The 27,582-nt window shown below is 43.5% G+C and overlaps 2 protein-coding genes across 2 annotated transcripts in view; one reads left to right on the top strand and one right to left on the bottom strand.

Moving 5' to 3' along the window:
• LOC309365082 (histone-lysine N-methyltransferase SETMAR) overlaps positions 1 to 27,582 on the top strand; it is a 307,480-nt gene that overhangs the window by 244,309 nt on the left and 35,589 nt on the right. The gene's annotated exons all lie outside the window — the stretch shown is intronic.
• LOC309362705 (syncytin-2-like) lies at positions 16,396 to 18,799 on the bottom strand. The gene is made up of 2 exons (XM_081898425.1): positions 18,778 to 18,799; positions 16,396 to 18,747 (listed from the first exon to the last, which is right to left on the bottom strand). The coding sequence occupies exon 2, from the start codon at positions 17,988 to 17,990 to the stop codon at positions 16,557 to 16,559; it is 1,434 nt and encodes a 477-aa protein (XP_081754551.1). The 5' UTR covers positions 17,991 to 18,747; positions 18,778 to 18,799; the 3' UTR covers positions 16,396 to 16,556.

Genomic DNA, 27,582 nt, shown 5'->3' with positions numbered 1-27,582 from the left:
TTCTCATCACAACCTTCTTTCTTTTTATGCACCAATCCCTTTGCTGCTGAGCCACAAGCTGCCAAAGGACTTCAGGAGCATTTGACGGTTACACAGAAATGAAAATAATTAGGAATCTTGAAAAGGAATTGAAGCTAAACTGAAACACTTCTTCCTCTCCCTGCTAGTAGCATTATTCCTTTGACCAGTGCAGCCTAGTGAGTAAGATAATGGGCAGTGCGGAGTTCATCCCATTAATCACTAAGACACGACTAAGGGATAATTGGTTTAATATATGGGCCTGGCCTTCATGTAAAGCAGGATCTGAATCTCTCTCTCTGGTTTTTCAACAGAGAAGTCATCCTACAGCTCAATCCTATTATTTTCTTCCTCACCTATTAAAAAAAATATTTCTTGAAAAATAATTTCAGCTAATGATTCCCAAAATCCAGGAATGAAAAGCCTGAAGAGCAAGCCATGGTTCTTTTCAGCTTGCCCATTGCACACAATAGCTCAGCAGGAGCTGGCTAATAGCCTTTTCCACCTAAAGGTAAACTGCTGCATATTGTGCTAGAAAATCTCTTTGCTTTGTGCTAGGAGAGTGAAGTTGAGGTGAAATATAAGCCACTTAGAGTGCATATAAAAATGAAGGATATTTAAGCAATCATGGTTTAGGACCTGCTTTTAAGTTTCGCTCCTGCCTCTTCCCACCCACCCTCTCTTCTTCAGGATTTTGGATTTGCTGAAATGTGTTAAGACAACATGGTAATATCAAATATTGTCCATAAAGTAAGCAAATTAGCTGACATGTAAGGGATATGAGAACAGAATTTGTTTGATGGTTTTAGAAGGTACCGAAAAGAGTGCATTGAAGGCACCTGCTTGATTTCAATAGGCAGGGTGTTCCGAAGTATAGGCACTGCCACACTAAGCAATCAAGTTCTTACAAATGTGGATCAGGTATTCCATCTCACCTGTGGTAGTGCCAGTTCCACCAATCAAAGCAGCCAAGTCAAGGTGATTCCGTAGGCCGACTGGTCCCAAGTTGTTAAGGGCTTTATCTACTCCACCTCTTTTCAGTCAATCGGATTAGGGGACCAAGGATGAAATGGTTCCATCTAACAGCGAGATTGGTGGGGAGGGGTGCAGTCGGAAATGGAGTCAAAGTGTGGCCTTAGAGAAACAAGAATAAAGTATCACCATGGCTGGGGAACATCCGCCCCCTCCCCAAATGAAAATCTTAGGGGGTTAGCAAAAAGAAAAATGAAAATTGAGGTGGGGTGGGTAATGGTCTGCCCTGCTTGAAGGAAATGGTGGGTTGGAACTCAGCACACTCCTAATAAGAGGTAAGGAGAGAAGAGAAAAGAGGGAGGAGTTCTGTCGCAAATCAGAATGGTGTCTTTGGACACAGCTTATTGTGGTTAATGAGAATGTGTCTTATTAGAATAAGGCCACTAGCCAGGAAGAAGTTTATGCAACATATTTGCTCAAATAAATGTGCAGACGGGAATTAACAGAGAATTTCAGAATGTACTCTACATCAATTATATTGGGGATAAATTAGCTTAATTATCCTTAAGGCTGAAATGCTGACCGTTTCACTAAAAATGTAGAATTAGTTGGCTTTCCTCCATGGTAGTTTACTAGCTTATTAGAGCTCAGCCTTCATGGAAACAGTCGTACAGAGAAACAGATCAGTGGCCAGACACACAAGGAGCGTCCACATATAGATGCACAGAAGAACGGGGGCTTATTAAGGGAAGAGACATAACTCTAAGCTGATCATGCTAGCCCGTAGCAGAAAACAATAGCTACCGTGGTGGGAAGCAGTAATGTTTTCAAATACCAGTTGCTGGAAAACATTCACCTCCGTCAGGAAATCTGTCTAAAATCAATTAAAGATGTTTTGAAAACCAGGGGTGGAGAAAATAGGGTTGTTGTTTTTTTATGTGTGCTAGAGCATCACATGCAGGGCCAGTAACCCTAGGCTTATAACCTGTGGGACCAGACCAACCAGCCTCCTGTTTCACATAGTGGCCAATCAGATGACTATTGGAAGCCCACAAGCAGGACATTAAGGCAATAGCTCTCTCTTTCTCTCTCAACCCCCAGCTTCTGGTATCTAGAGGCTTGTTGCCTCTGAATCTTGGCGGCAGTTTCTTGCCATCACGACAAGTAGCTGTTGCCTTATCTCTAGGAATTATTCTCATTCCTTTTTAAAGCCACACAGTTACCACAGAGGTTGCCAGCAGCCCTACTTCTGCCTCTCCTGCTTGCTTAGCTCAGTTCTGCTGAAAATCAAGCTTTTCTATCAAGGAACATTTCTCGAGTGGGGCAGATGGGAATGAGCTATAAAATGAGGAGAGAGGGAGAGGCAGAGATGACCACAGCTTCTTGCAGATACTGGTTTTGAATTCTATGGTTGTTTGATCATTAAAGGCATGCTCTGCTCAGCATGTATTGACCTTGTGGGCTATTTCTCTGATATGCAGAGAATTCCCAGTGAAGTTAAAATACGACCTGATTTGATTTATACTATATCAACCCCATGAAACTCATTGGTTGCATTTGGATATTTTGCTTAGAGCAGACATTTTAAAAAATCAGTTGTTGGCATCCGTGACTTTCCCCATCCAGAGTCTTTGTAATGAATAGAGATTGCCATGAAGGGCAAATAAAGGCTTTCATATTTGTGGATATCCAGGTTCTGTTTCACTAGCCCTCAACAGGCAAAAGCACACAAAATCTCAGTGTATAGATGGGGGTCAGGAATGTGCAATATCAGGCAGGGTATTCAGGTTCTAGGTACACCAATAAAGTAACATTTACTGTGGGTTTACTGTGGTTGATATTGGCCTGAAGTTAAATCTTTATCTCTAAGTAGAACATAAACATGCATGGTTTATATTCCATTATATTAAGGCTGCCAAATGCTGTGTTACTGCATAGAATATGCAGGGTGCCCGCATATTCTGCAGACCATAGCTTGCAAAACTCTAAACACTTCTGGTCCTTAGAAGCAAGGTATATCTTTTCACATTTTGCAGACTTTCAGTAACTAGACATCATGGAAGCAGTTTCTCCTTGCAGCCAACTAGAATTGGATACTCCTCAAACTTTGTGGCCCTGCATTGGGCAATTCAGAGAACTGAAGTCAAGGGCAGGGGAGAAAAAGAATGTGACTTCATCAAACATTTTATCAGTGTCAAAAAGAGCAATCCTTTTGGCAATTTTTCGGCGATTCCTTAAAAAAGATGAAATGTTTCTCCAGTTAGAAAACATTGCCCTCTCCCTCAATATGTTTCATTCACCATCAGATATGTCTGTCTGCAGCCAAATCTTTGTTGACATCATGTTGCCACCCCAATGTAGTCACTTACTGTCCAGGATCATCCATGAGACCCATTCAGAATGGCATCAATTCAGCCTCAGTGATAGCAGCATGCAACCGAGTCCAATTAGCTACATAGCCCAGTTGATCCCTGACTGCCTGGGATCCCTCTAGGGCAGGGCAAGGATGTTGTAAGCAGAAGGGAGGCGGGGATGATGTCACAATAGCCGATAAAGAAAAGAACAACAGGTGCTTTTTTACAACAAGAAATTATTAAAGTCACATATTGAAGCGGTTGAGGAAAGGTATCTGCTTCCCCAGCATTGTATTTTACAATATTGTATAAATTATACAATTCCAGGTTTGCACTCCTAGGCTAGCCTTCACAAACCTGGTACCCACAGATGCTTTGAACTGCAACTCCTATGGCTGTTCTGGCTGGGGCTGAGAGGAGTTGCAGTCCAAAATGTCTGGAGGCCACCAGGTTGGCAAACCCTGGCTGAGGCTCTCCTTGGTGCAGGTTTTTCAGCACCTTCCAACAAGACAGAAACCCTGAAAAAACATTCCCCTGTGAGTCTTAGTGACAGTTTTGAATGTGAATGTCTCAGGTGAGCAGACGATGCCAACTGGAATTATAAGAGCAGAAAAGTAGTGCGTGGGAGGAGGTGGTTTAATGAGGTGAGGAGAACAGTTAATAAGACTTTTTCTACTGTTAAGCATATTTCATCCATGTCTAGACTAAGGCATTATCAAACTTCTGAGTAGTGTGTGTGTGTGTGTGTGTGTGTGTGTGTGTGTGTGTGTGAAGCTTAGCCTTTTCCAAAGTCTGTGCATTTTCACAGCTTAGACTTCAAAATTCATCGGCAAAGGTCTTCATGATACAACCAACGTGATAGGTACCTGCTGCTCCTGTTCCATAATGAGCTTCTAAGACCCAGTTGGAACTCAAGCTGTAGAGGCTCTTGCTTGGGTAAATGGGTGTCGTCATCCCCAGTTCAATCTTGTTGCAGCAATAGCGGGCAAGACTGTATGCCTTATGGTGGTTGCTCTAGTTTTAATGGGATGACATTGTACTTGTATAATACTGAATGGAAGCACACTGGAGAAGAAGGTGCTTTCCCGCAGCAAAGATGGATGATTTATGGATTGACAGATTCTCTCCAGCTTCTCCCTGTCTAGTCACAGGCAGCAGGTTTTGAAACTGCTTCCGATTAATGAAATAAATGGGGATAACCAAAGGAAATAAATGGAATGAATGAACAAACAAACAAACGAATAAGAAATTAATGGGGATAACCAATGAATAACTGTGGTGACACTATAGGGTGGAATTAGAAGGCCGGAATGTGGTATACATACAACTTCATAACGGCAGTTGTGAAATGTTGAGTTTGGGGTACCATTGACATCTTGGTTATACACCCCGCCTTGTATGTTAATACCAGGAGTTAACACTTAGGGCCCTTCCTCTTTCAACCTCAGACAGTACAGTGGTACCTCTGGTTATGAATTTAATTTGTTCTGGAGGTCCATTCTTAACCTGAAACCATTCCTAACCTGAGGTACGACTTTAGCTAATGGGGCCTTCCGCTGCTGCTGCTGCTGCCACTGCGCCGCCACGCAATTTCTGTTCTCATCCTGAGGTAAAGTTCTTAACCTGAGGCACTACTTCCGAGTTAGCGGAGTCTGTAACCCGAAGTGTTTGTAACCTGAGGTGTTTGCTACCCGAGGTACCACTGTACTACTTACCTACAAATTCTCTGTATCACTTTTTATTAGTAGTTGTAGTAGTATTTTGGAGCATCTTTGTCTCCGAAGTTTGCCTGCTCCCACCAGCTACGAAATGAATGACTGCATGAATAATCACATCCCCCTGAGGCGTACAGTGTGCAACACTGACACTGCTTAATTGCTTTGTGTGGAATCTTGTCATAAGAATAAATCATGCCAGCATAATTGGTTGCTTAGCAGCACAGCCATCTTTCCTCCAATATCCTGCACCATCTGCCCTTTTTGTAGATGTGTATGCAGTTGAACACAAGGCCCTTAAACGCCAGCATTTCATGCTGAGACAGCACATTTTACTGTGTACCAGTGGAGACCTTGCAGCTACTAATAGCATTCAGGCAGCACCAGGCTTTTTGTTCAAATGAAGAAGATTTGCATTGGGAGAAAGGGGCTGTGGGAGGAATTCAACCCCACACGCTTCTGATTGTTCTGTCAGCACAAAGCATTTCAGCTTGTCAGATGGCGCAATCCCTCCCCTCTTGCATGCTTTTCTAGGAGTTTCTCCTGACCTTCTGGAGCGGTTTTAGGAAAGGTGCAGGAAGAGGAAGCCCCTTTGCACAGCGAGAACCTTTGCAGTGACTTCCACTAGCGTGTGGGGTTAGTTGGATTCTGTATTCCCCACCACCACCCGAAATAAATATTAAGCAGGGGTGTTAGGCAGCATTTTTTTCGACCCCATGATATTGCCTCCTTCTCAATATTGGGACCATTTCTGGGGGGAAATGCATGGTGGATTAAAGTCAATACAATAAACAGCTGAGCAATGTTTCAGCAATGTGTATCAACTCCATTCAGTGTTAGAAATCTATCTAAAATTAAATCCCTTTTTGTCACTTTACTCAGGGTTGTACTGTATGTCTCTTGAGAAACACCCACCCACGCATCAGATTTCTATGTGAACTGTCTACTGGGAGTATGACTGTCTAGATGGGAGTTCACATAAGCCTCCAAACATTTTTGTGGGATCAAACCAGTCAGTCCTGCCTCCAACAAAGACACAAAGACCACCTTTATCTCCTGCATGTTCAGGAGCCACACAAACACACACAAGGGCTCTTCCATGCACTGGAAAATATTGGACCAAGAAGGATTCTCCCTACCACTGATTGTTCCAGGGTATAGCTAGAATTATCTACAAGCCCCTCATATAAGTTTTCAACACGTGAGGGGATTTTTGTGAGCGCCACTCTAGAAAGCCATAATTCCAGCAGGCATTATGTATAGAACTATTGATGTGGGCAGGGTTGGGGAGGCATAAAAAGGCTGAGATATGAAGTGAGATACCACGCTACAAGGAGCCTGGAAGTCTTCCATTAACTATACATTTTCTATATACGCAGTTTGGAAAACTGTGGTTACCAGGTGCAGAATAAGCCTCATTTTGCTCCAAACCTAGTAACCATAGTTTCCTGGTTGAAACATAGTGGGAAGCTATGGTTTCCTGGTTCAAATGAAACTATGGTGAATTAAAGGCTTCTAACGTTTAAATTGGTAGTTTAGCTTGGCAAATTAACTGCTTAATTGTGGCTATACATGTTTGTACTTTGTAGCACAAATTGCCATGGCTTTCTAGATCTTTCCATTTGTTGATTATGGTGAGCCAAGAAAGGAGAAGGGAAAGGGCAGTACATGGTGCCAAAAGGCTAGTTCATATCTTTGCTTATTTAGCTGAGATGTGTATGTCCAAACCAGGCCAAGAATATATCATTTTAGAGAGCTTTTCTAATAGTGGATGAGATCAATATCCATCACTGAAAAACGAACTGCTATTTGTCTATTTGTTCACTTAAGTTCTTTTTTTAATTGTATGTTTTTTTGTTAAAGCAGAGCAACAAAACAACCTGGGGCTCTTCAGAACTCTGCAGGCAGCATTTTACACATCCTCACATTGTTAAGTCTATTATAGACATGTAAACATGTATTATAGGGACGCGGGTGGCACTGTGGGTTAAACCACAGAGCCTAGGACTTGCTGATCAGAAGGTTGGCGGTTCGAATCCCCGCGACGGGGTGAGCTCCCGTTGCTCGGTCCCTGCTCCTGCCCAACTAGCAGTTCGAAAGCACTTCAAAGTGCAAGTAGATAAATAGGTACCGCTGTGGCGGGAAGGTAAACGGCGTTTCTGTGTGCTGCTCTGGTTCGCCAGAAGCGGCTTAGTCATGCTGGCCACATGACCCGGAAGCTGTATGCCGGCTCCCTCGGCCAATAAAGCGAGATGAGCGCCACAACCCCAGAGTCGGCCACGACTGGACCTAATGGTCAGGGGTCCCTTTACCTAAACATGTATTAGGATCAGTACTATTTTTCTAGAAAAAGTGGTTCCAGAACTCACCATGTACGCCTCCCTTGTTCTCTTATAATGGCAATGGCACCCACCTGAGAGGTGCCAGAACTGAGTTCCGGCTGGGGGGAAAAAGCCTTGATTAGGAGACATGTAAAGGCATATTAAGAGGTCTGTAAAGCCTGTCAGAGGGCACAAACAACCATAAGAAAGAGAGTGTGAAGCCACTATTTAAAAAAATGCACAAGGCAAGAATTCACACCACTCAGTCAACTCTTAATTATTTTAAGGTAAGAAAGAAAGAAACCCTCGCATCCACTCTGCTTATAAGGGAATACGGAGAAATCACTCTCTCACACACAAAAAGCCACCAGACCTATTTGTCTGAAATTTGGCAAGCTTAATCCATTCTGGGAGGGCTCCTTTTCCTGTAAAGTTCATCTATTTTGGCCAAAAAGGAGGGAAGTTATAGACATTTTTAGGTTCCATGTTGTAGTGATTGGAGATCACAGAGCTTCATTTTACACAGAGCAGCTCAGAAACTGAAACACAGATTGAAGCAGAGAAAACACATAGTCACTGGATTTCAAAACATGTGTGTGTGTGAGCACACACATGCACATGGAAACAGAGAGAGAGATACAAGGCAAAGCTTGGGAGCCATGCACAGTCCTGGTAAATGTACAAGGAAAACCACATGGGGTGCTCTGCTAGTATATCTACCATAGTGGCAGCAAATAATAGCCTTCCTCTGCGGTAGCAGGGGCTGGCACAAACCCTAAAAGAAAATCCATCAGGATTTCACCCCATAAAGCCTTGTTTTAAAATATCTATAGAAAGATGAAATTCTCTCCTGGGTTGTGGAGTTTGAACCTTTAGTTGGATAAATCAAATAATCATTTAAAAGGCATCCAACCAAATGTTATAGTTTGTTTATAGCTTAGACAAATCAAAACTTCTCCCTAATCAGGGGCAAATTAACCATACAGAAGAACATCCATAATTCATTGCATTTTGCTGTTACTTAGAATGCTGTGAACTTCATTCTGTGTACCTCATGAGGTCCTTGACTCTCTTCCCTAACTGATGCCTCTATCAGCAAAAACAAACAAACACTGCTTTGAAAACCCAAGGGAATTGCAAAAGTGGCTTGCAGTGCAACACAGGGGACTGATATTCAAAAGTAGTGGGAGAAATCAAAAGCTTTGCTCTGTGTCTGAAATTTTGGGGGTGCCTAGAAGCATAAATGATGACCTCTAGACTGAGGGTTTTTTCCTTAATACTGTAACATAATATGAGTCCTGCTTAAGCAGACCAAATGCCTATCTAGCCAAGCACCCCAGACCCTCCAAGTGTCCCTATTTTCCAGGGGGTGTCCCTGATTTAGAGAAGCCATCCCAGTTTCTGATTTGATCCCAGAATGTCCCACTTTTCCTTAGGATGTCCCTATTTTCATTGGAGAAATATTGGGGGGTATGGAGTTATCCAGAGGGACGCAGGTGGCGCTGTGGGTTAAAGCCTCAGCGCCTAGGACTTGCCGATCGAAAGGTCGGCGGTTCGAATCCCTGCGGCGGGGTGCGCTCCCGCTGCTCGGTCCCAGCGCCTGCCAACCTAGCAGTTCGAAAGCACCTCCGGGTACAAGTAGATAAATAGGGACCGCTTCCAGCGGGAAGGTAAACGGCGTTTCCGTGTGCGGCTCTGGCTCGCCAGAGCAGCGATGTCACGCTGGCCACGTGACCCGGAAGTGTCTCCGGACAGCGCTGGCCCCTGGCCTCTTAAGTGAGATGGGCGCACAACCCCAGAGTCTGTCAAGACTGGCCCGTACAGGCAGGGGTACCTTTACCTTTACCTTTTATGGAGTTATCCAATCCCTGAGCCATCTGAAGGCAATCCAGTATAGGGAGGTTTTTTAAATGTTTGATGTTTTATTATTATTTTTATACCTGTTGGGAACTGCCCAGAGTGGGGTATAAATAGTAAAATGGGGTGTCCCTATTTTCATCGGAGAAATGTTGGAGGCTATGAGCATCCAACCCAATGCCTACAGAAGTAGAGTGCAGATAGTCTTCTCCTAACTGTCCTATGCAACATGTTATTCAGAGGCACTTATAACAACTAGTCATGGATAGCTTTATCCTCCAGGAATTCGTACCACCCCCTCTCAAAGCCATCTAAGTCGATGGCCATCACCATATTCAGTGTGAGCCAAATCCATCGTTTTAACTAAGTTTTACTTTGGGGAAAGGAATATCGAATAGATATCGCTGGACTACAAATTCTCCCATCCCTGACCACTGATTGCTGAGGCTGATGGGAGTTCAACAACAACAATCATTTTTTATTTATACCCTATTTAGCTGGCTGGGTTGCCACAGTCACTCTGGGTGGCTTTCAACACATATAAAAGCATAATACATCATAAAACATTAAAAGTAACAATCTGATAGAAATAGTAACAACGTCCTGGAGGGTCTGTTTTCAACTACGATGGTGATGGCGTCCATTTTGCAGGCAGGGAGCTGCAGTTGGAGAGGTCACCACAGCAGAGCCACAGTCAAGCTGAGGTTTGAACGCCGTTCACCTAAGTCCAAGTAGAACACTCTGCCTTGCCCTCCTCTCCAATTTTCTGTGCTATTCCTGGAGCATCTGAGTTGCTCTCTTTCTTTAAAGAGAGTGTTCTTTACAGCAGAGTTAAGTACACCTGTGCTCATTCTGTTGACAGCAGAGAGGAAGTGAAAGGAGGCGAAATAAGGTTCCTTTAACTGGAGTGAGCATTCCTCTGTGTATCTGTACTCCAGGGGACCCTCAAAATTATTGCTGCCTCGGTGCCCCTATCAACTTTAATTTAGCCTTGTTTGACAGCCATACTGGGAGTGAAAAGGTAACTCTGAATGCTTGATAATTCTGATTTGCTCTGAGCTGCAAAACCCTTCTTTTGACTGCATTGTGTCTTTCAGCATTTGAAGCAAGCACTTTTTGGTTCCTTAAGTTCCTCCCCACATCATCACACACACACACACCCAAAGCAGCGTCTGTATATAGGTGCCTTTGTTCTGTAACCAGCATGTATCTGCCTCTCTCTTAAATTCCCCACAGTCCAAGACAAGGCTGGCTGAGTCTATTGGAAATTAGCATTGACATGCAAGGAGAATTGTGACCTTGGTGACTTCTATGCAATTAATGACTACTGTATTCATCTGGGCAAGAAAATGTTTAACCCCTTTTGCACTGGCAAGACTCTTCCCACCCCCCACCCCTTCTTCTCTGCTAGGCAATGACCTATAAATAATGCATTAGCACACTGGGCAACCAAACTACTCTAGTTCTTGGTACCAAGAGGTTAGAGAGCAGATTGTAAGGTAGCATTGATTTTCTAGAGGTTAGTGACTTAATCATTAAGAGGAATCTCAGCACTGACAGTCTAATGGAGTGCAGAAAGTGGAATGCATCGCAGATTCCTTCATACTGTTTTTCACCCTGCACTGTCAGAAATACAGACCACTGGGTGTTTGTTACTGGAATATTGTAAATTCTGATTTTTTTTTAACCTACTTATCCAGCTTCCATGGCTTCATAAATGAATGACTAAAACACAAATTAATACGGAAACAGGAGAGCAGCTAAAAAGGAAGTTCCAGTTGCTTTTGTTATCCAGCATATATGTGATTCTGAATCAGAATTTTGCAGACTCAGTACTACATATCTATCAATTGTGCATATTAATAAAAGATAAAAATTATTTTAGTGAGCAACCTAGAGGGGCATATTAGCTGTGAATGTCTGGCTCTTTGTGTATTTTCAGTGTAGCGTTTGGAATTGAATATCTTTCTAATCTTTCTTTTAAGAAGAAGAAAAGACATTTGCTGGTCAGGTCTTTCTCAAGTTTAATCAAGTTGGATCGCTTCTATACAGATTGTTGATGACACCAAATATATAGTTTGTCATTTTAAAAAAGATCAATGTTGGGTATTATTCATTGATGTGGTGCTCTGTCTTTTTTTCAGGCATCCAGCCTGAAAGAAGCCATTAAACACCACCAGACTCACAAGCTACTTGATTGATTGATTGATTGATTGATTGATTGACGTTCAGCGTTGAGTTGGGCATTGAGCCCCTTACACAAAGGCTATCATGCATCATGCCAAGGTGAAGGAGGGAAGCCATAATGAACTGCAAGAACCAGTAAATTCAAATGTTAAGCTTGCAAGAAATTTGCTGTAGTGAAACAAGTTGTTTTGAGGGTTCCTATAAGAATGGAATGAGGTTATTTGGCTTAGATGTCCAGATACGATTCAAGTCTTTTGTTGGCAAAATAATCCACTAATAAAGTGGGTATCATATACAGCAAAGACAAGTCCTGCCTGTGGTAACACAATAAGAGGTCAAATGATTGCTGACAGAGAGAAGGGGGAAACGGCAAAGGAAATTCAGAATACTTTCTCTGAAAACTCAGGGCAACACTTCCATCTCATTTGGACCAAAGGTCCAACTAGGACAAAAGTCCCAAACTTAAACATTTCTCATGAGGCAAAGTAATTTCAGGAACATGGAATCTTGTACCTCTAAAAGTCAATATTAAAGATGGGTTTAGGGGGAATTGTGATGTAATATTCCCTCTGTTTCTGATGTTCAGACTTGCAAGATGAGATCCAAAACAGCCCAGTGAAAACACAGGGTGTCGACAATTGGGGAGCAGAAAAATGATTGTGGATGGGGAGGAAATGGCTTGGCTGAAATCCTGAAGAGGGTACCATTTCACTTCAACATTGTATGGCAGGTTCCACTGATCTGAACATATAAGAAATTCATCAGATGTATACAAGCTTCTCTTGTGATGATGATTAACAATATCTGTATGTTGAACATTTAGCAGAACACCCACATCTGGCACCTCTAGCTTACAGTTTTGATGGGAGAGGCGATGCTCCTTACCTGACCTCCTGTTACCACCATCACTATGGTGTACCAGCAGCAGGAGGAGTGAGACTGGAGTGTCAGATTAGCTCCACCGGTGCATTTGAACTTCACTACCAACTCACATTCCTGGTATGCCACAACACTGGAGGTGACAGGAGGTCAGGTAAGCAGTGCTACCCCTGCCAACTAAGAATCATATGCAGCAAGCGGGCGGGGGTGAGACCTTGGAGACGCAAGCACCAATCAGCACTGACAATAATGGGCTAGGTAGACTCTGTCAGGAGCTCGTCCTGCACTCGAGTAGGACCCTGGTAGAGACACATGCCCGACTGGCATGTTCTCTCCCTCCTGGTCATTCGTTCGGGAGCTTCAAAAGCTTTCTTCTGCCCAAACATCACAGCAACCAATGCCATCAGACACCGGCACACTTAGGGATCTGCAGAGTCTTTGCAGCTTGCATAACAGACCTCAGCAACTCAGCATTTTGGCTAATCTACTTATTTACATATAAACACACACGGAGCACTGCAGCATGGCTCCCTCTCTCTCTAGCATCAGACAGCAAAGAGAAAAAAGAACAAAGGACAATAGTCCCACTTCACGGAACACAGTAACACAAACATCCTGTCTCCGTCACTTCCCACTCTGTGGAGTCAAAACATACACCATCATGTGATAGACAAATATCCCATGACTGCAATCATGGAGCAGGAATTCTAACAGACTCAGCATAAAGAAGCTTTGTGCATTCATATGAATTCTTCCAAATCTGAAGCATCAGCAAGAGAAAAGCTGCAAATGATCAGTCTGGTGTCCAGGATATGGGATGCAGGAAATACAGGCAGATGATTAATCCAGTAAAAGAAACTAAAATCAAATGTTTAAAAATAGAAAACTCAAGAGCTATACAAAAAGGATGTTGAAAACTCAGCACAGGAAAAAAACCTAACCAAGCGTAAAATTATTCCAAGCAGCAAGAATGCAATCTAAAAGCAAAGTTGACTCTGTGTGTGTATTCCAGAAAAGAAACATTAGAACAATAGCTAAAGCTGCTTGTATAGAAAAAAATGGAGCCACTACTCTCTCTTCTCCAACATCCCGCAAACCTTTTCCTGTTCACTGATTGGCTCCTTTCTTTACACACACACACACACACACACACACGTATACACTACTATTGGTTCTGAATGGATAAATGACAGGCCACAAATTCAACACCTGCAAAAAAAGTTTTCCCGTGTTTGGGGTGGGTAATGTGATCTCAAGCCTTATTGGAATATAGGGAGTCTAATGAAGGTGCCAGCAGTGTTAGCATGTGCAGCAACAAATCTATCTTTTTCACACTGGTGCGTTGTCTTAGCTCAATTAAGGCCTTGTTAGCATTTCTGCTTCCCACACACTCCAGACAGATGAACATTTCTGCCCTCAGGACAGACATTCTGGGCTACGTACGTCATGCACAAGTGTCTCTTGACCAAAGTTTTCTTCCATGCAGAAATATCCCCCCCCCCCCCAATTGAGCTTATTGATACATATGATCCTGGGTTCCAGGGCATATCTAGACAGATATGCATTTTTCCCTTTTGCAAAAGAAAATCACTCTGCAAATGCTCAGGATCATTGTTGAGGAACTCCTTTAGTCTATCTGGATGAAGAAACTCTACATGTGATAGGAAGTGCACAATCTGACATGTCAGAATTGAGAAACAGAAGCTGGGCATCCTGGGCATTCAAATATCTATAGTACTGATTTTTCAGAACCAAAGAAAAGCATGCCTTCCAACAAGTCACAATGAATAACCAGGGTGCCATTTTCTGGGGCTGCACTCCCTGCAAGTCATGCTTTTGGGGGTGAGATCACAGGCCCCAAAATGGCTGCAGTGCTCTTGCAGGACAGATTAACTCTTTTTATGTCTGCCACTGTCCTGACAAAAATCACCCCTCTGAAGCTGCTATTTGGATTTCAAAGAAAGCCACCATTGATGCCATTAACTTTGGAGAGGCCATTTTTCATTGGGACCAGAACATGACAGAGAGAGAAAGAGTTAAACTCTCCACATCAACATCAACACATTCTGAAGCAGCTGAGACTCCTCTCCAGCTGCTATTCTCATTACAAAAAAAGGGTGCACATAAACTGCATTCTTGCAAATAACATTGTGCCTAGTTTGACCCAGAGCCTGGATATTCAGTCCAGGTTATGGGGGGCGGGGGGCGGGGGGCGGGGATTACTATTATTTGTATGGTCCAAGTTGAGACTGGCTGGAGAAATGGAGTAGAATTCTGAACTGCAGAAACTTAAACATGTTTGGAATTAGGACAGCTTTTCTCCCCTGAGTATTGGGAGGTTGCCTTTTAACTTGCACATTACAGTGTAACAGACAAGTATTTTGTAATAGTACAGTATTTCCAACATTTCCTATGAGTAGGCAAAGTTATTTAGTCTGTCATTAACAGAATGGCTCTTTAAGGACCTCAATAGTTTTAGAAAATGAAATATAAATCCTCATCAGGATTATTTTTTTAAAAAGTCTAACTGAACTCAACAATTAACAGAAGAAACAGCGGGATACTAATCATCTAGAGGAAGAAAACTACATTGCACAGCTGATGAAAACAGTAGGAAGGCACAGGGGAAACAAGAATGATGCATTGCCAATGGCACTCTATCTTTGGGTATCCCAGCACTGTCAAGAGGCTGGCACAGACTAAAAAGAGAATCACTTTACATTGTCTGTCAGAAGGCTGGAATATCTGCCACCTGAGAAATCCTGAGTCTCTGAAAACTAATCATATCCAGCTTAGCACAACAACATTGAGAAAGAGAGATAACAGAGCTTCTAAGAACTCTTAACTTCTTGGGGTCACTGTATCACAGAAGGGCTTAGCCATACTAAAATTCTCATTCCCCAAGCCAGTCTAATGCTTAGCCAGAAGACATACCAGAGCACTTCCAGCAGATGTTACCTAGAAACAATTATATGTAGCTGACAGGTGAGATGCCCCCTTGTAGAATGGGAAGTGTTGCAACTAAGCACAAAGCCCATTGAAAGGTATGTCATGTTAACAAATCCATCACTAGTGGCCAATCCAGGGACTGAACTATACTATAGCACACAGGATTTTTAAAAATGCAAATAGTATCAAATGGGTGTAGCACCTCTGCTTGTGGTTAACGCTTAGCTGGAATGAAATATTCAACGCAGCAATAGAGAAATTAAAATATTAATTTATTTGTCAGACAAATAAATGAGAGGCTCAGTGGTATATGGTTACCAAGCTCTGGCCTGGCCTCCTGCCATTCTGGCCAGCACTTATATTCCCTTAATCCAGCCCCCTTTGCTCCTCCTTGGGCTGCCTCTGTTCAATCAGCCTGGTTGGATTTCCTATTGGCTGATTGCTATAACTAATCACAAAAAGATACACCCATATCCTCCTGTCCTTATAAGGGAGACAAAGAGCTATATATAAATGACAAATAAGTAATAATATATCTTACATGGAATCTTAATTACCAGCTCACCTCTTGCCCTCCTTGCCCTATTGCCTTCTAAAACAAATGGTTAATCTTACATTTTTATCTTCAAGGATCTTGAGTTAATCATCATTGAAAGATCTCCTTCATTTGAGGGTCTTTTAAACAAATGCCTGACAACTATATATCAGGAGTGTTCGATGGCGTCTCCTGTCTGGCAAGGGGGGGCTAGGCTCATTTGCCCCTCTGGTCTCCTATTGCAATATGACTCTATGAATCTAGCATTTCTTAAATCCTTTGCATAATTACATTTAAGCCAATATATTTAAGCTAATATATTTCATACATTATCATAGGTAGCCTTTTAAAAGAATAAAACCTTTGTAAAGTAAAAAGGAACTCAGTAGAAAACAGCTTTTAAAGATTTCCCAAAAATGCTCTCATTCTTCCAGCCAGTTGCCTTTTTCACTGCTCTAATGAAAGGCCCATGGTATCATTTTACTATTTGCCCATTCCTAATTGTGTTTTCTCAACCTGCAAGGGCAGTGTATGTAATTCCCCCTTTTTATGACTTTGAGAATTGTTTTTCCTGCTATAAATCAGGGGGGGGGGCCTTGTTCAGGAGGAAAACATTGCCAAGGTTCCTCTGCCTGGCATGAAACATTTGAAAATCTAAGCCCATTTAATTTAGGAACCTGATCAAGATATAAGCCAATATAAGTCTTGATTAAAAATGCAGTCTATATTCAGATGCCACATTCCCCCCTTTCAAGCTCAAGGACCTTGCTTACCAAGCGTCCTTGATAGCTTGATCTTCATCATATTCCTGAGGTAAAGCTCTGTATAGGGCCATGATATGAGGTAGAGTTTCATTCGAAATCATCTTGCTAATTGTACTTCTAAAACGTGAGATGATACATGGCACCATACATAAAACCATTATTACTACCGTCAAGAAAAACAAGCAAGACAATAATATCCCTTTGAGTCCCGCAACATTAGGTAACCAATTGGTGAGCCATCCCATATCCCATCCTTCCCATGTTTGTACTTGGACATGTGCTATATTCTCCATCTTTGTAGCCAACACACGGATTGCCTCACCATTATCAGAAATGTTAAAGCAACAGGCATTCCCTGTCAAGTTCAAGACTCCACATAGGCCTCCCTGCCTGGCAAGTACATAATCCATTCCCATTTTCAGCTGCAAAATGGCGGCTCTACTTTCATCCAACTGTTGTGCAATAAGTCTCAAACTCTGGGCCGTTGCATTGGTTACAAGTTCCACTACTGCTTGCAATCGAATTATTCTGTTTAGATTATAAATAGGATCCCGTGCCCCTTGTATGAGCTCACCAGGATTCCAGGAGGCAGGATCATAATAGGCTATAATGCGCTCTGGCGGCCAATCATCAGTACCGCTCCAACTTTGGGTACTTCCTCCTGCTATACGAGAAATATCAGCATTCCTTCGTGTTCGCTTAGCTGAACTAGTGGGCATAATCCACATTGGTGGTAATACCCATCCCAGGAAACAAGTCCCACTCCATTTGGAAGGGAGTTTCTTGTATGCCCATTCTCCACATATCCACCACAACCATCGGGTCTGAGGTTTTTGGTACGTGGAGTGCATAAGGCGAAATATCAAAAGGGGTAGAGAGTTCACAGTGCAGTATGTTAGATTGCCTTTTTCTGTCACAGTTATGTTCCATACCACTTTCCATGCATGAATAAAAGGAGGTGCACAGGGCAAGGTATTCCGAGTTCGATACGTAGTACCGTTTGCCCAGGTTTGACTATTCTTAATATAATCCCAAGTATAGTGGCAATGAGAAGAGCCTATCATGGTAGGATCAGCTGCATCTGATGATTTATGTACACAGAATTCCCCTTGTACAGGTATAACTCGTAATGGTTTAGTTGAGTTCCATCCGGGGAAATTCTGTACTTCTGTTTGGTGTGGCATTTCGCTTACCATACCAATGGCATCTAATGGTATCGGTAATAAGGGCATACCTCCCTCTGAATCATCTGGCCCAAGAGAGCAAACAAGGCAATTGGTCCTATTTGCAACATTGGCTACCATTTCAGCTAAACCTACCCACATATTGTGGTCATGGCTGAATCCATATTTAGCAAATTTGGTCAGATTCAAGGACCCTTCCCTTTCCCAAGGGATCAGGATTAATAATAAAATCATGTTGATGTCTAGCATATGCATTCCTTCCACAAAAGATTACCTTATTGTGATAGCAAATAAATATTAGTCCCAATATAATTCCCCCAGTGACAGAAATGGGGAACCACCAAGACCAAAACATATATCCCAAGGATCCCCAATGTGTAATATCTCTGATAATTGTTCCACAAGGGGGCAGTCAATCAATTGTATAAGAGAATCTTCCCGTTCACAATTGCTGGTTTAGACGCTCCTCAAGCTTCAGGCGTGCGCAGGTCAGCCAGCTTCCAGGTTGTGGCTGCAGCAGGCCGGTCGTCTAATGTTGCCCGTGACCTAACCCGTTCCCGGTAGGGCTAGATACAGGGGTTTTTGGAGAGAGTCAGTTTTAAAGGATTAGAGGGGTCACCTTTGCACGTCCAACTGCCTCCGGACTTCTTCAAACGAGAGTGATGAATCCAGGGGGTCACCTCAGCTACCTTCACCGCTGTTAGAATAGAGAGCAGGACGGTGTAAGGTCCACGCCACTTAGGTGCAAGTGGATCACGTTTCCACTCTTTCACCCATATGCTATGCCAGCCTGGAGCTGATGAATCGGCTTGGCAATGCTGCACGGCGTGTGCTTGAGGGCCCACCTGTTAAGATAAAAAAACAAACAAACACGGGAGAGAGACAAAAACACGGGAGAGATTGCACTTGTCCCTGTGTCACATGGTCTCCTATTTGTTTGAGGTCAGTTGGAATATCCTGAACAAAGGAGGGCGGCCTCCCATACAGGAGCTCAAAAGGTGACAACTTAAGTCTTTTTGTGGGTGCGCACCGAACACGAAACAGTGTTATGGGTAACACGTCTACCCTCCTGAGACTTTAGACCACGGGTGTCAAGCACAAGGCCCGCGGGCCAAATCCGGCCCGCCAGACCTCGTCATGTGGCCCGTGTAGCCAGCAATTCCTGGTGTCCGTAAGGGCCGCCCCCGCTTCCTCCTCCTCTCCTCCCAGAAAGGCAGGCTGGATGCGGGACGGTCCCTGCACCTTTAAAGTCCTGCACATTTTCTGCAGTGCGTACAAACACCGAGGTCTAGCTGCAAAGTTAGCAAGCCTAGGCCCTTGTTAAGGTGGGCTTGAGGAGGGTTGGCTCGGAAAGCCGCTCGGGTCGCTCTGTGCGCGCCCCCCTCCAAGCAACCCACGTGCAACGGGTGCTGGCTGAGCAAGGTCGCTACTGTAAAAAATAAATAAAGAGAGCACGAAAGCAAAACCCGCGCACCAGGGGAAGCTTGGCCGGAGGAAGCCGAGCAGCGTCGGCGTCGGCGCCTTGCTCTGCTGGAGAGATGGCAGCCGAAGTTGTGTCACCTGCTGCTGCTGCTGGCCCGTGCCACCTTAAGGGCCGGTTGTTGGTGCTGTGGAGTGGGAGGTTGTCAGCAAGCACATGGGGATATTAAAGCAGCCTGTGCTTTTCCTTTGCAGGCTTGGCACAGCCCGGCCTGGTCCCTGGGGTGCAGGGCCGTAAGAGATGGAGGCAGGCTGGGCCCTCTCCCTCCTGGGTGAAGCACCTGCCGGAAGCCTCGTGGCAATCATCCCCCCCCCCGGGGGCACACGCAACAGACACTGGGGCCAACGGAGCGTGGTGGGTTAGGGTGGCAAATGCCTCTCTGAGCTCCGCAGAAAAGCTGAACTTGCACCAGAGCCGCCTCTGACCCACATAATGGGCTATTGCCAGCTTGTATTTTAGGGAGCTGGTTTCTTGTTTTCAGCCTTGCAGCAGCAGTACCCGACTGCACACACTTAATGTGATCTCACAACAATCCTAGGAGGTAGGCCATGGTTATTCCCATTGTAGAAGAGAGGAGAAACGGAGTGATATAATGCCAGCAGTAGTATAAATATGTCCCCATACATGCACCATACAAATAAAGAGTGGACACATAGTCCTACAGATACAACCGGCCCTTTGAGGGTGACCAAACTGTTGATGCGGCCCCCGATGAATTTGAGTTTGACACCCCTGCTTTAGACATATTAGTGGGCTTCTGGCATGCCCTGCAGATGCCTTGCACAAGCGTCTGGCGGTAGGTAGTAAGCCTGGCCAGGTGAATTGCATTGTTTGGATCCCAATTAGGATCTTCCAAGGGAAAGTTGTCCTGGAGATGATGGTCAATATTATAAATATTTCCCACTCTGGCCTGCTCACGCAAATATATCTGTGCCTTTTCAATTATGTCTCTCCTTTCCTCAGTGGTGAAAAGAGTATTCAGGAGCTGGCGACAATCTGTCCAAATAGGACTATTACTATTGAGGTCACCAAGTCCATCATAGCCTGAGGTTTTTCTGCGAAAGATGGGGTGTTTTCCAATTCATCAGATCTGTAGTTGTGAATGGAATACATTGCAGGGTCGAAGTTCAAGGTGGCCGTGGACCAGGTTGCCCATTAACCAGCACAGGCTCCTCAAGTGCATCAAATACTCTTCTAAGAGGGGCTACTACGTGACCTTTTTCTTCACTTTGCTCTAGGGGCCTCAAATCATAGGGGATGGTATCTGTCCCAAGGCGTTCTTTTAGCAGCTTTATACGCCTGGCTGTATTGCTTGCTGACCGATTAAGGTCTCCCTGTAACTTCTGTAATAATTCTCTAGGACTTGGATGTACAGGGGTTTGGGGTAGGCAATCAGTTGTTCCACTAAAAGAGACTGTAGATGGAGTTCTACTGGGACTCACAGGTGGAATAACCACTTCTGCTTGGGCTTCATTATAGGACTCCAATGCCTCCTGAAGATATTTATCATAATCTATCAAGGAATCAAGCTCTGTGACTCCACCCCCATTATTCGTTCCACTTTCTTGCCTTGGGGTTACAACTGGTGGAGGGTTTGAATTAGGCTCCCTTCGATGTGGAGCATAGGGTGGAGGTGGAAGCACCTCTTCCTCTGGTCCCTCAAAAATGGGTTTGAGTTTATTTGGCAAGATTCCTTTCCTAGCTTCGGCTTTTACAGCCAATAATTTGCATCGTTGGACTTTGCATTCCCTTATCCATGGAGGATTTTTTTATTTAATGTGCTCAGCCAGGAATCTATATATGAAAATTGTTCTGGGCACCCTCCAGTTTCTTTGGTGATGTTAGACCAAAGTTTGCTTACTAAATTTATATCAAAGGTTCCCTGGGATGGCCATCCAGTAATTTGTTTTGGCCATTCTAGTTCACATAACGTTCTCAAGCGCTCTGGTGTCATTTTGACTCCATATGCCCCTGAGAAGGCTTTCTTAAAATTATTTAACATACATTCAAGAGGTGTATTTCCCCCTTTGAACCCCCAACTCCCATTGTATGGCCCTGTGAAGTATCCACTCAGTCACTCACACACACGCCTTACTGGGAAACGAAGTAGTACTCACTCCACACTTAGGTCAGCTACACATTGTACTTTCTCACACATGCAATGCGCTAGATACTTCAACCACACTCTACCTCCCAATCTTCCCTTTTCCCTACACCAGATCACCATCTGATGTACCCAGCCACCTAGCATACTCAGTTCCCCTTTACTGAGACGCAGAAGTTTGATCAGGACTTCTCTTCCTCCCAATTAATTGGAGGGCCAAAACCCCTTAGTGCACTTACCCTTAGCTGGTTGCCTGTTTCCCCCGGTCCGTCGCCGCCAGTGAGCAGGGTATCAGACAGACGAGACTTCTGCGTTCCCCCTGGAAAATTTTACCAGTGCGCGCTGGGAAGCAGTTTAGAGATCCTCTCTCTTGTACCCTGTCCAATAGGGCGAAGGGGCTGCGTTCCAGCAGACCACTTATCCGAGTCGCAGGCACCATAAAATGTAGCACCTCTGCTTGTGGTTAACGCTTAGCTGGAATGAAATATTCAACGCAGCAATAGAGAAATTAAAATATTAATTTATTTGTCAGACAAATAAATGAGAGGCTCAGTGGTATATGGTTACCAAGCTCTGGCCTGGCCTCCTGCCATTCTGGCCAGCACTTATATTCCCTTAATCCAGCCCCCTTTGCTCCTCCTTGGGCTGCCTCTGTTCAATCAGCCTGGTTGGATTTCCTATTGGCTGATTGCTATAACTAATCACAAAAAGATACACCCATATCCTCCTGTCCTTATAAGGGAGACAAAGAGCTATATATAAATGACAAATAAGTAATAATATATCTTACATGGAATCTTAATTACCAGCTCACCTCTTGCCCTCCTTGCCCTATTGCCTTCTAAAACAAATGGTTAATCTTACATTTTTATCTTCAAGGATCTTGAGTTAATCATCATTGAAAGATCTCCTTCATTTGAGGGTCTTTTAAACAAATGCCTGACAACTATATATCAGGAGTGTTCGATGGCGTCTCCTGTCTGGCAAGGGGGGGCTAGGCTCATTTGCCCCTCTGGTCTCCTATTGCAATATGACTCTATGAATCTAGCATTTCTTAAATCCTTTGCATAATTACATTTAAGCCAATATATTTAAGCTAATATATTTCATACATTATCATAGGTAGCCTTTTAAAAGAATAAAACCTTTGTAAAGTAAAAAGGAACTCAGTAGAAAACAGCTTTTAAAGATTTCCCAAAAATGCTCTCATTCTTCCAGCCAGTTGCCTTTTTCACTGCTCTAATGAAAGGCCCATGGTATCATTTTACTATTTGCCCATTCCTAATTGTGTTTTCTCAACCTGCAAGGGCAGTGTATGTAATTCCCCCTTTTTATGACTTTGAGAATTGTTTTTCCTGCTATAAATCAGGGGGGGGGGCTTGTTCAGGAGGAAAACATTGCCAAGGTTCCTCTGCCTGGCATGAAACATTTGAAAATCTAAGCCCATTTAATTTAGGAACCTGATCAAGATATAAGCCAATATAAGTCTTGATTAAAAATGCAGTCTATATTCAGATGCCACATGGGGGCAAAGCCTCCTGGAGGTATGAATTGAGAAGATATTGAGTGGTGAGTTCATTCTTGATTGTTTCACCAAACATGAATTAGCTTCGGTGACGTTGCATATATTTTAACCCAGTCAGAGACATTCTGGCACACATAAACACCCCTTGGACATCACTGCTTTATTCTCTCTCCCCCCCCCCACTTCACTGACTAAATGTTGGCTTCAAGGAAAAATAAGGGTCCATAAAAGGAGAATTCCTGGATACAAAGATACAAGTTTGGGGCAAGTACTCTTTGGTGAGAGAAGCCCAGCAGAACTTTTAAATCACAAGACATGCAGGAAAGTAAAGCTTGAAAATATAGGCTGTTAGTGCATTTTCAAAAAAAGAACCCAAAAAACACACTTCCCTCTTCCCCCAACATAGAAAATGACCACACGTTTGGTGAGTTAAACATCAGTCAGAAAAGTTGCACAGACAGTAAAACTTGGCTTAGTTACAGGGATGAAAGTTCCTAAATTATTGGCGTAGAAACTCAAGAGTGGCTTGAGTGGCAGCTAGCAGCTCAGACCTCCTCACATGCTGAACTTCTATGAGGGGTGAAGAACAGGCATGATTACCATCCTCTCAGGGTGAGGGGAAGTGACCTAGCTAAGCCTGACGGGACAGCCTACTCTATGGTGTTAACCCATTCATGCATTAATTAGACTTAAACATGTTGGTTATATGAGGCTGGTTATCCCATACTAAATAGGATACCTGGAAGCATATATGGAGCTTTTCACAGCTGAGCAAGGATCTAGATGAAGACAACTTTTTCTTTCAAGGGTTGGATTCCTCTTGGGGGGCAGGGGATATCATCTATTGCATGGAACCAAAGACCAAAGATCTCTGGAGTATAAACTGCTCTGTTTCGGTTTACATGATGGCCAGCTCCCATTAGAATTCCTAGTCCTATATTTGTCTAGTATAAAAGATATATACAGTGGTACCTCGGGTTAAGTACTTAATTCGTTCCGGAGGTCCATTCTTAACCTGAAACTGTTCTTAACCTGAAGCACCACTTTAGCTAATGGGGCCTCCTGCTGCTGCCGCTCCGCTGGTGCACGATTTCTGTTCTCATCCTGAAGCAAAGTTCTTAAACAGAGGTACTATTTCTGGGTTAGCGGAGTCTGTAACCTGAAGCGTATGTAAACCGAGGTACCACTGTACTAGACTGTATTGGTGTACAGTGACTATTTTAGATAGCAATTCCTTCCTTTCTATTCCCAAAACATTACAACCAGGGTTTGTAGGGGGAGGGGGTTAGGTCTTCCTTCCAATTGTTCTGAAACTACACAGAAGGGGATCATTTTAAAAAAGCAAGGAAACATAAGGCAGAAACAGGAAAGAAAGAACTCTGATGGGATGGAAGAATGGGCTGCATAAAATGAAGTTGCAGACCACATTTGGCTTCAGCTTGTCCACCTGTGCTTAAGACCAAGTCCACACTGGCTCTCAAGACACCACCTGCCCCATTAGCCCAGTTCATTTCCCAAGCCCATTCTTTTTCATTCATTTTTAACCCCCTTTTATCATGGTGGTTTAAACAGACTGTAAACCACAATTCTGCAGAATGAGCTCTCAGCTCTGAAGAGCTATTACTAAGAATGATTATTATTAAATTGCTATTGCTAGTATTACTGTTATTAAATTCTGTTAACTATATAGCTGTCTTAAATGAAATTGAAGAGGGGGCAGCTCCACTGCACTTGCTGTACTAATAGCTAGGATGCTGACAGCCGGCTAACAAAAGTCCTCCTGGCTATGCTTTTCATCTTGTGTGATCAGCTGTTGGAGTTAGGGGGACAATCTTTCAGAAGTCTGCTTCCAAACGCCTCCTGCCATATTTTCCAGCTGTTCTTTTCTCATTTTCAGCATTCTAGAAGTTCTACAGAAAGGACTGATCATAACTAAAATCCAGCCTTATCACTACTTGGGGGCAGAATCTTTGCTGACCTCTCATTCCAGAAAGGTCTTATTACTGGGCAGCACCACATCATGCAGAAGAGAGAGTCCCAGCCCTACTCCACATTGCCAGTGCTTCAGGGAGAATGGTAACAATTTGTTGTGAAGCCTTCTCCTTTTTGCTGGATAGATGCAACTTTACATACATAGCTTAATGGCTGGAAGTATCAAGGACCACCTCCTGCATCATGTGGGACGTTCAGATTCCCTGTTCCACTCTTCTCATAGGTGGGACACATCAATTTTGAACCCTTCAAGAGCCACCAGTATAGATAAGACTCTAGACTGAGCAAGCACTGGTGGTAATGTTGCAGACCAAATGATTTTCCTGTGGGAAAATTATTGTATGCATTGAACGGCTTGGCTCAGTTCAGATAAAGTTAGCGGGGGGGGCAGAGTTTGGCGATGACAATATTTTTGAGTTGGCATATGCAGGCCACAGTTTGCATGTAATGCAAGTCAAAGCATGGCTTAGCCTTGGGTAGTGCCATGGCAGCAGGACTGAAGGAGTGCCACCACTGCAATCTTTGCTCCAGGAACCTGAGTGTTCCCTCATTTGTGCGAAACCAAGATTTGGTTTAGCATTGCATGCAAACCAGGGCACAGTCAAATATGTCCTTAATTGCTGAAGGGTTAATTGCCTATGTATATGTTTTCCATTGCTTTCTTGCGCTGTTGGGTCCAAAGACATGTGTGGACTGTATTTCAGCAATTGGAACTTCGGAAAAGTTCGCCTGAAACTAGTATCCTCCTTAATGGTGCAGCCGAGCCCCCCTGCACCCCCCATGCTACGCCACTGAATCATCCATAAAACTTTTGCCTCTAAAACTACTTTACCTTTCATCCATACTTGTCCCAGCACGGGGTCTTTGAACACCAACATTTTAAAAGTCGTCTTTTTAAGTGGCAATGATTGGTGTGAAAGCCAGGTTGAAGAGTAGGGGGATAAGAGTAATATGAAGAGAGAAATGGGGACTTAGAACTACGCCTCCTTTGACTTTCCTAAAGCAAATCGCTCTGTGCCAATCAGAAAAACCCAATATGACTTTGAAAGCAGTGGTTCTCAAAGTGTGTGGCAGGAGAGGGTGGCAGGAAGATTTGAGGACACTGAAAGAAGCATTTAAACATTTCAGTGTAGTATGGTATAGTATAGTATGGTTTCACTTTTTTATTTTTTGGGGGGGCAGAATATGGATCTTTTCAATATGAGAGCAAGAGCATCAAGTGTGGGGGGAATGATTCTGGTTCTTTTGTAGCTGCATTGTTTTGTGCTTCCTGGCTGTCCCATGATCATACTATAGTGTTCTATACTATAAATCAAACACTGCTAGGAGTTGTTTCTTTCTGTTTTCCAATGTATTTCTTATCAATAAAAAATTCAATGTGGCACAAGCAAATTTTTTATTCTGAAAGTGTGGTCCAGAGAAAAAAGGGTTGAGAACCACTGTTTCACAGCAGCACTATAGAGCTACCAGAAAATGTTGCAGTGTGGAAAGCTACTGTTTAGGATGCTCCCCTCCCCTCCCGTTTTGTTCCTCCCATTTGGCCAATATTCCATGGCCATTGAGTTCACTCAGTCCTTACTGAACTGTTCTTGGCATCTTCTCCCCCTCTCTTAAATTTCCTCAGGTCTGTTGATACCTCCCCTCTCATGTGTGTGCAATGACCTATTGGCTACATTAACAATGGCAGTCACAGCTTAGCAAGTGCAAATAGAGGGCAGAATATGTATTGACCGCATGTTAAGTCTAAAGAACTGAAATGTTTCCAAGATTCGGTGAGAGAGAGAGAGAGAGAGAGAGAGAGAGAGAGAGAGAGAGAGAGAGAGGGAGAATGTGTGGATGTGCTCTAAAAGACCTCTGATTAATGCATTATCCTCCCAAATCCTTGTGCAGTTGTACCCAATAAAAGATCAGAAGGGTGGTTGTGGTGTGTTTAGGAAAAGAAAATAATTCCTTTTGCCCATTGAAATATACTCGGAGTCGAGAGAGGTTTTCATGCTCTTTCTTCAGCTCATAGTGGGAGGAGGAATGAAAGTTCCCCCAAAGTATCTGCTTTATATACATTATTTACACAATGGGCTGCACGTGATTGGCTAATTCCAGAATTCTCCTGTAGGCCAATCAGGTTGTGGATTCACTTCCATCTGGAGCTGGATTGGGTGACTCCTGCAGACTAATCATACTGGTACATTGTTCTAGGACCAATCAGACTGCTGCATTCTGAATCCTATTGTTCTAGGACCAATCAGGCTGCTGCATTTTGGATCCTATTGTTCTAGGACCAATCAGACTGCTGCCTTTTGGATCCTATTCAACTCAGTACATAACACCTATTAAAAATGTGCAGCCTCTCCAAGAGAAAACACAACAGATTGTGCTCCTGGAGATTTCTTCAGGTTGCCAAATTCTTCTGCATTCTTCCTATTTCCCCCTTATCAGGCTTGGGTGACATTATCATCCAGAACACAAACTACCTTCAGATTTGCTGCACAGGAGATGCTCTGTGTGGCAAGCAATGGAAGAGTTTCCCTTCCAGTGACTCTCTAGGCAAAAGTATATCCCTTTTGAGCTAAGAAATCTCTTTTCACAGGTACACAGCATATCCCTTTCTCTTCTGTGTAATCTCGTCATTCAGTGCTAGTGTCAGTGTGGGTTTTCACTGTCCTCTCACAGTCATGCTCTGCCACTGCTTTTAATAACATCTGTCACTTCGTTCTTCTGTCACCTTCTTCCACAAGCATCGGTGCAG

Source organism: Podarcis melisellensis (assembly GCF_964234715.1).
Source record: "Podarcis melisellensis genome assembly, chromosome: 2".
NCBI classification, from domain to species: domain Eukaryota; kingdom Metazoa; phylum Chordata; class Lepidosauria; order Squamata; family Lacertidae; genus Podarcis; species Podarcis melisellensis.
This window is presented reverse-complemented; position numbering and strand designations above follow the sequence as displayed.

Bases quoted from the DNA above. Each gene is read 5' to 3' on its own strand.
- LOC309362705 (XM_081898425.1), bottom strand. From the start codon at position 17,990: ATGCATATGCTAGACATCAACATGATTTTATTATTAATCCTGATCCCT.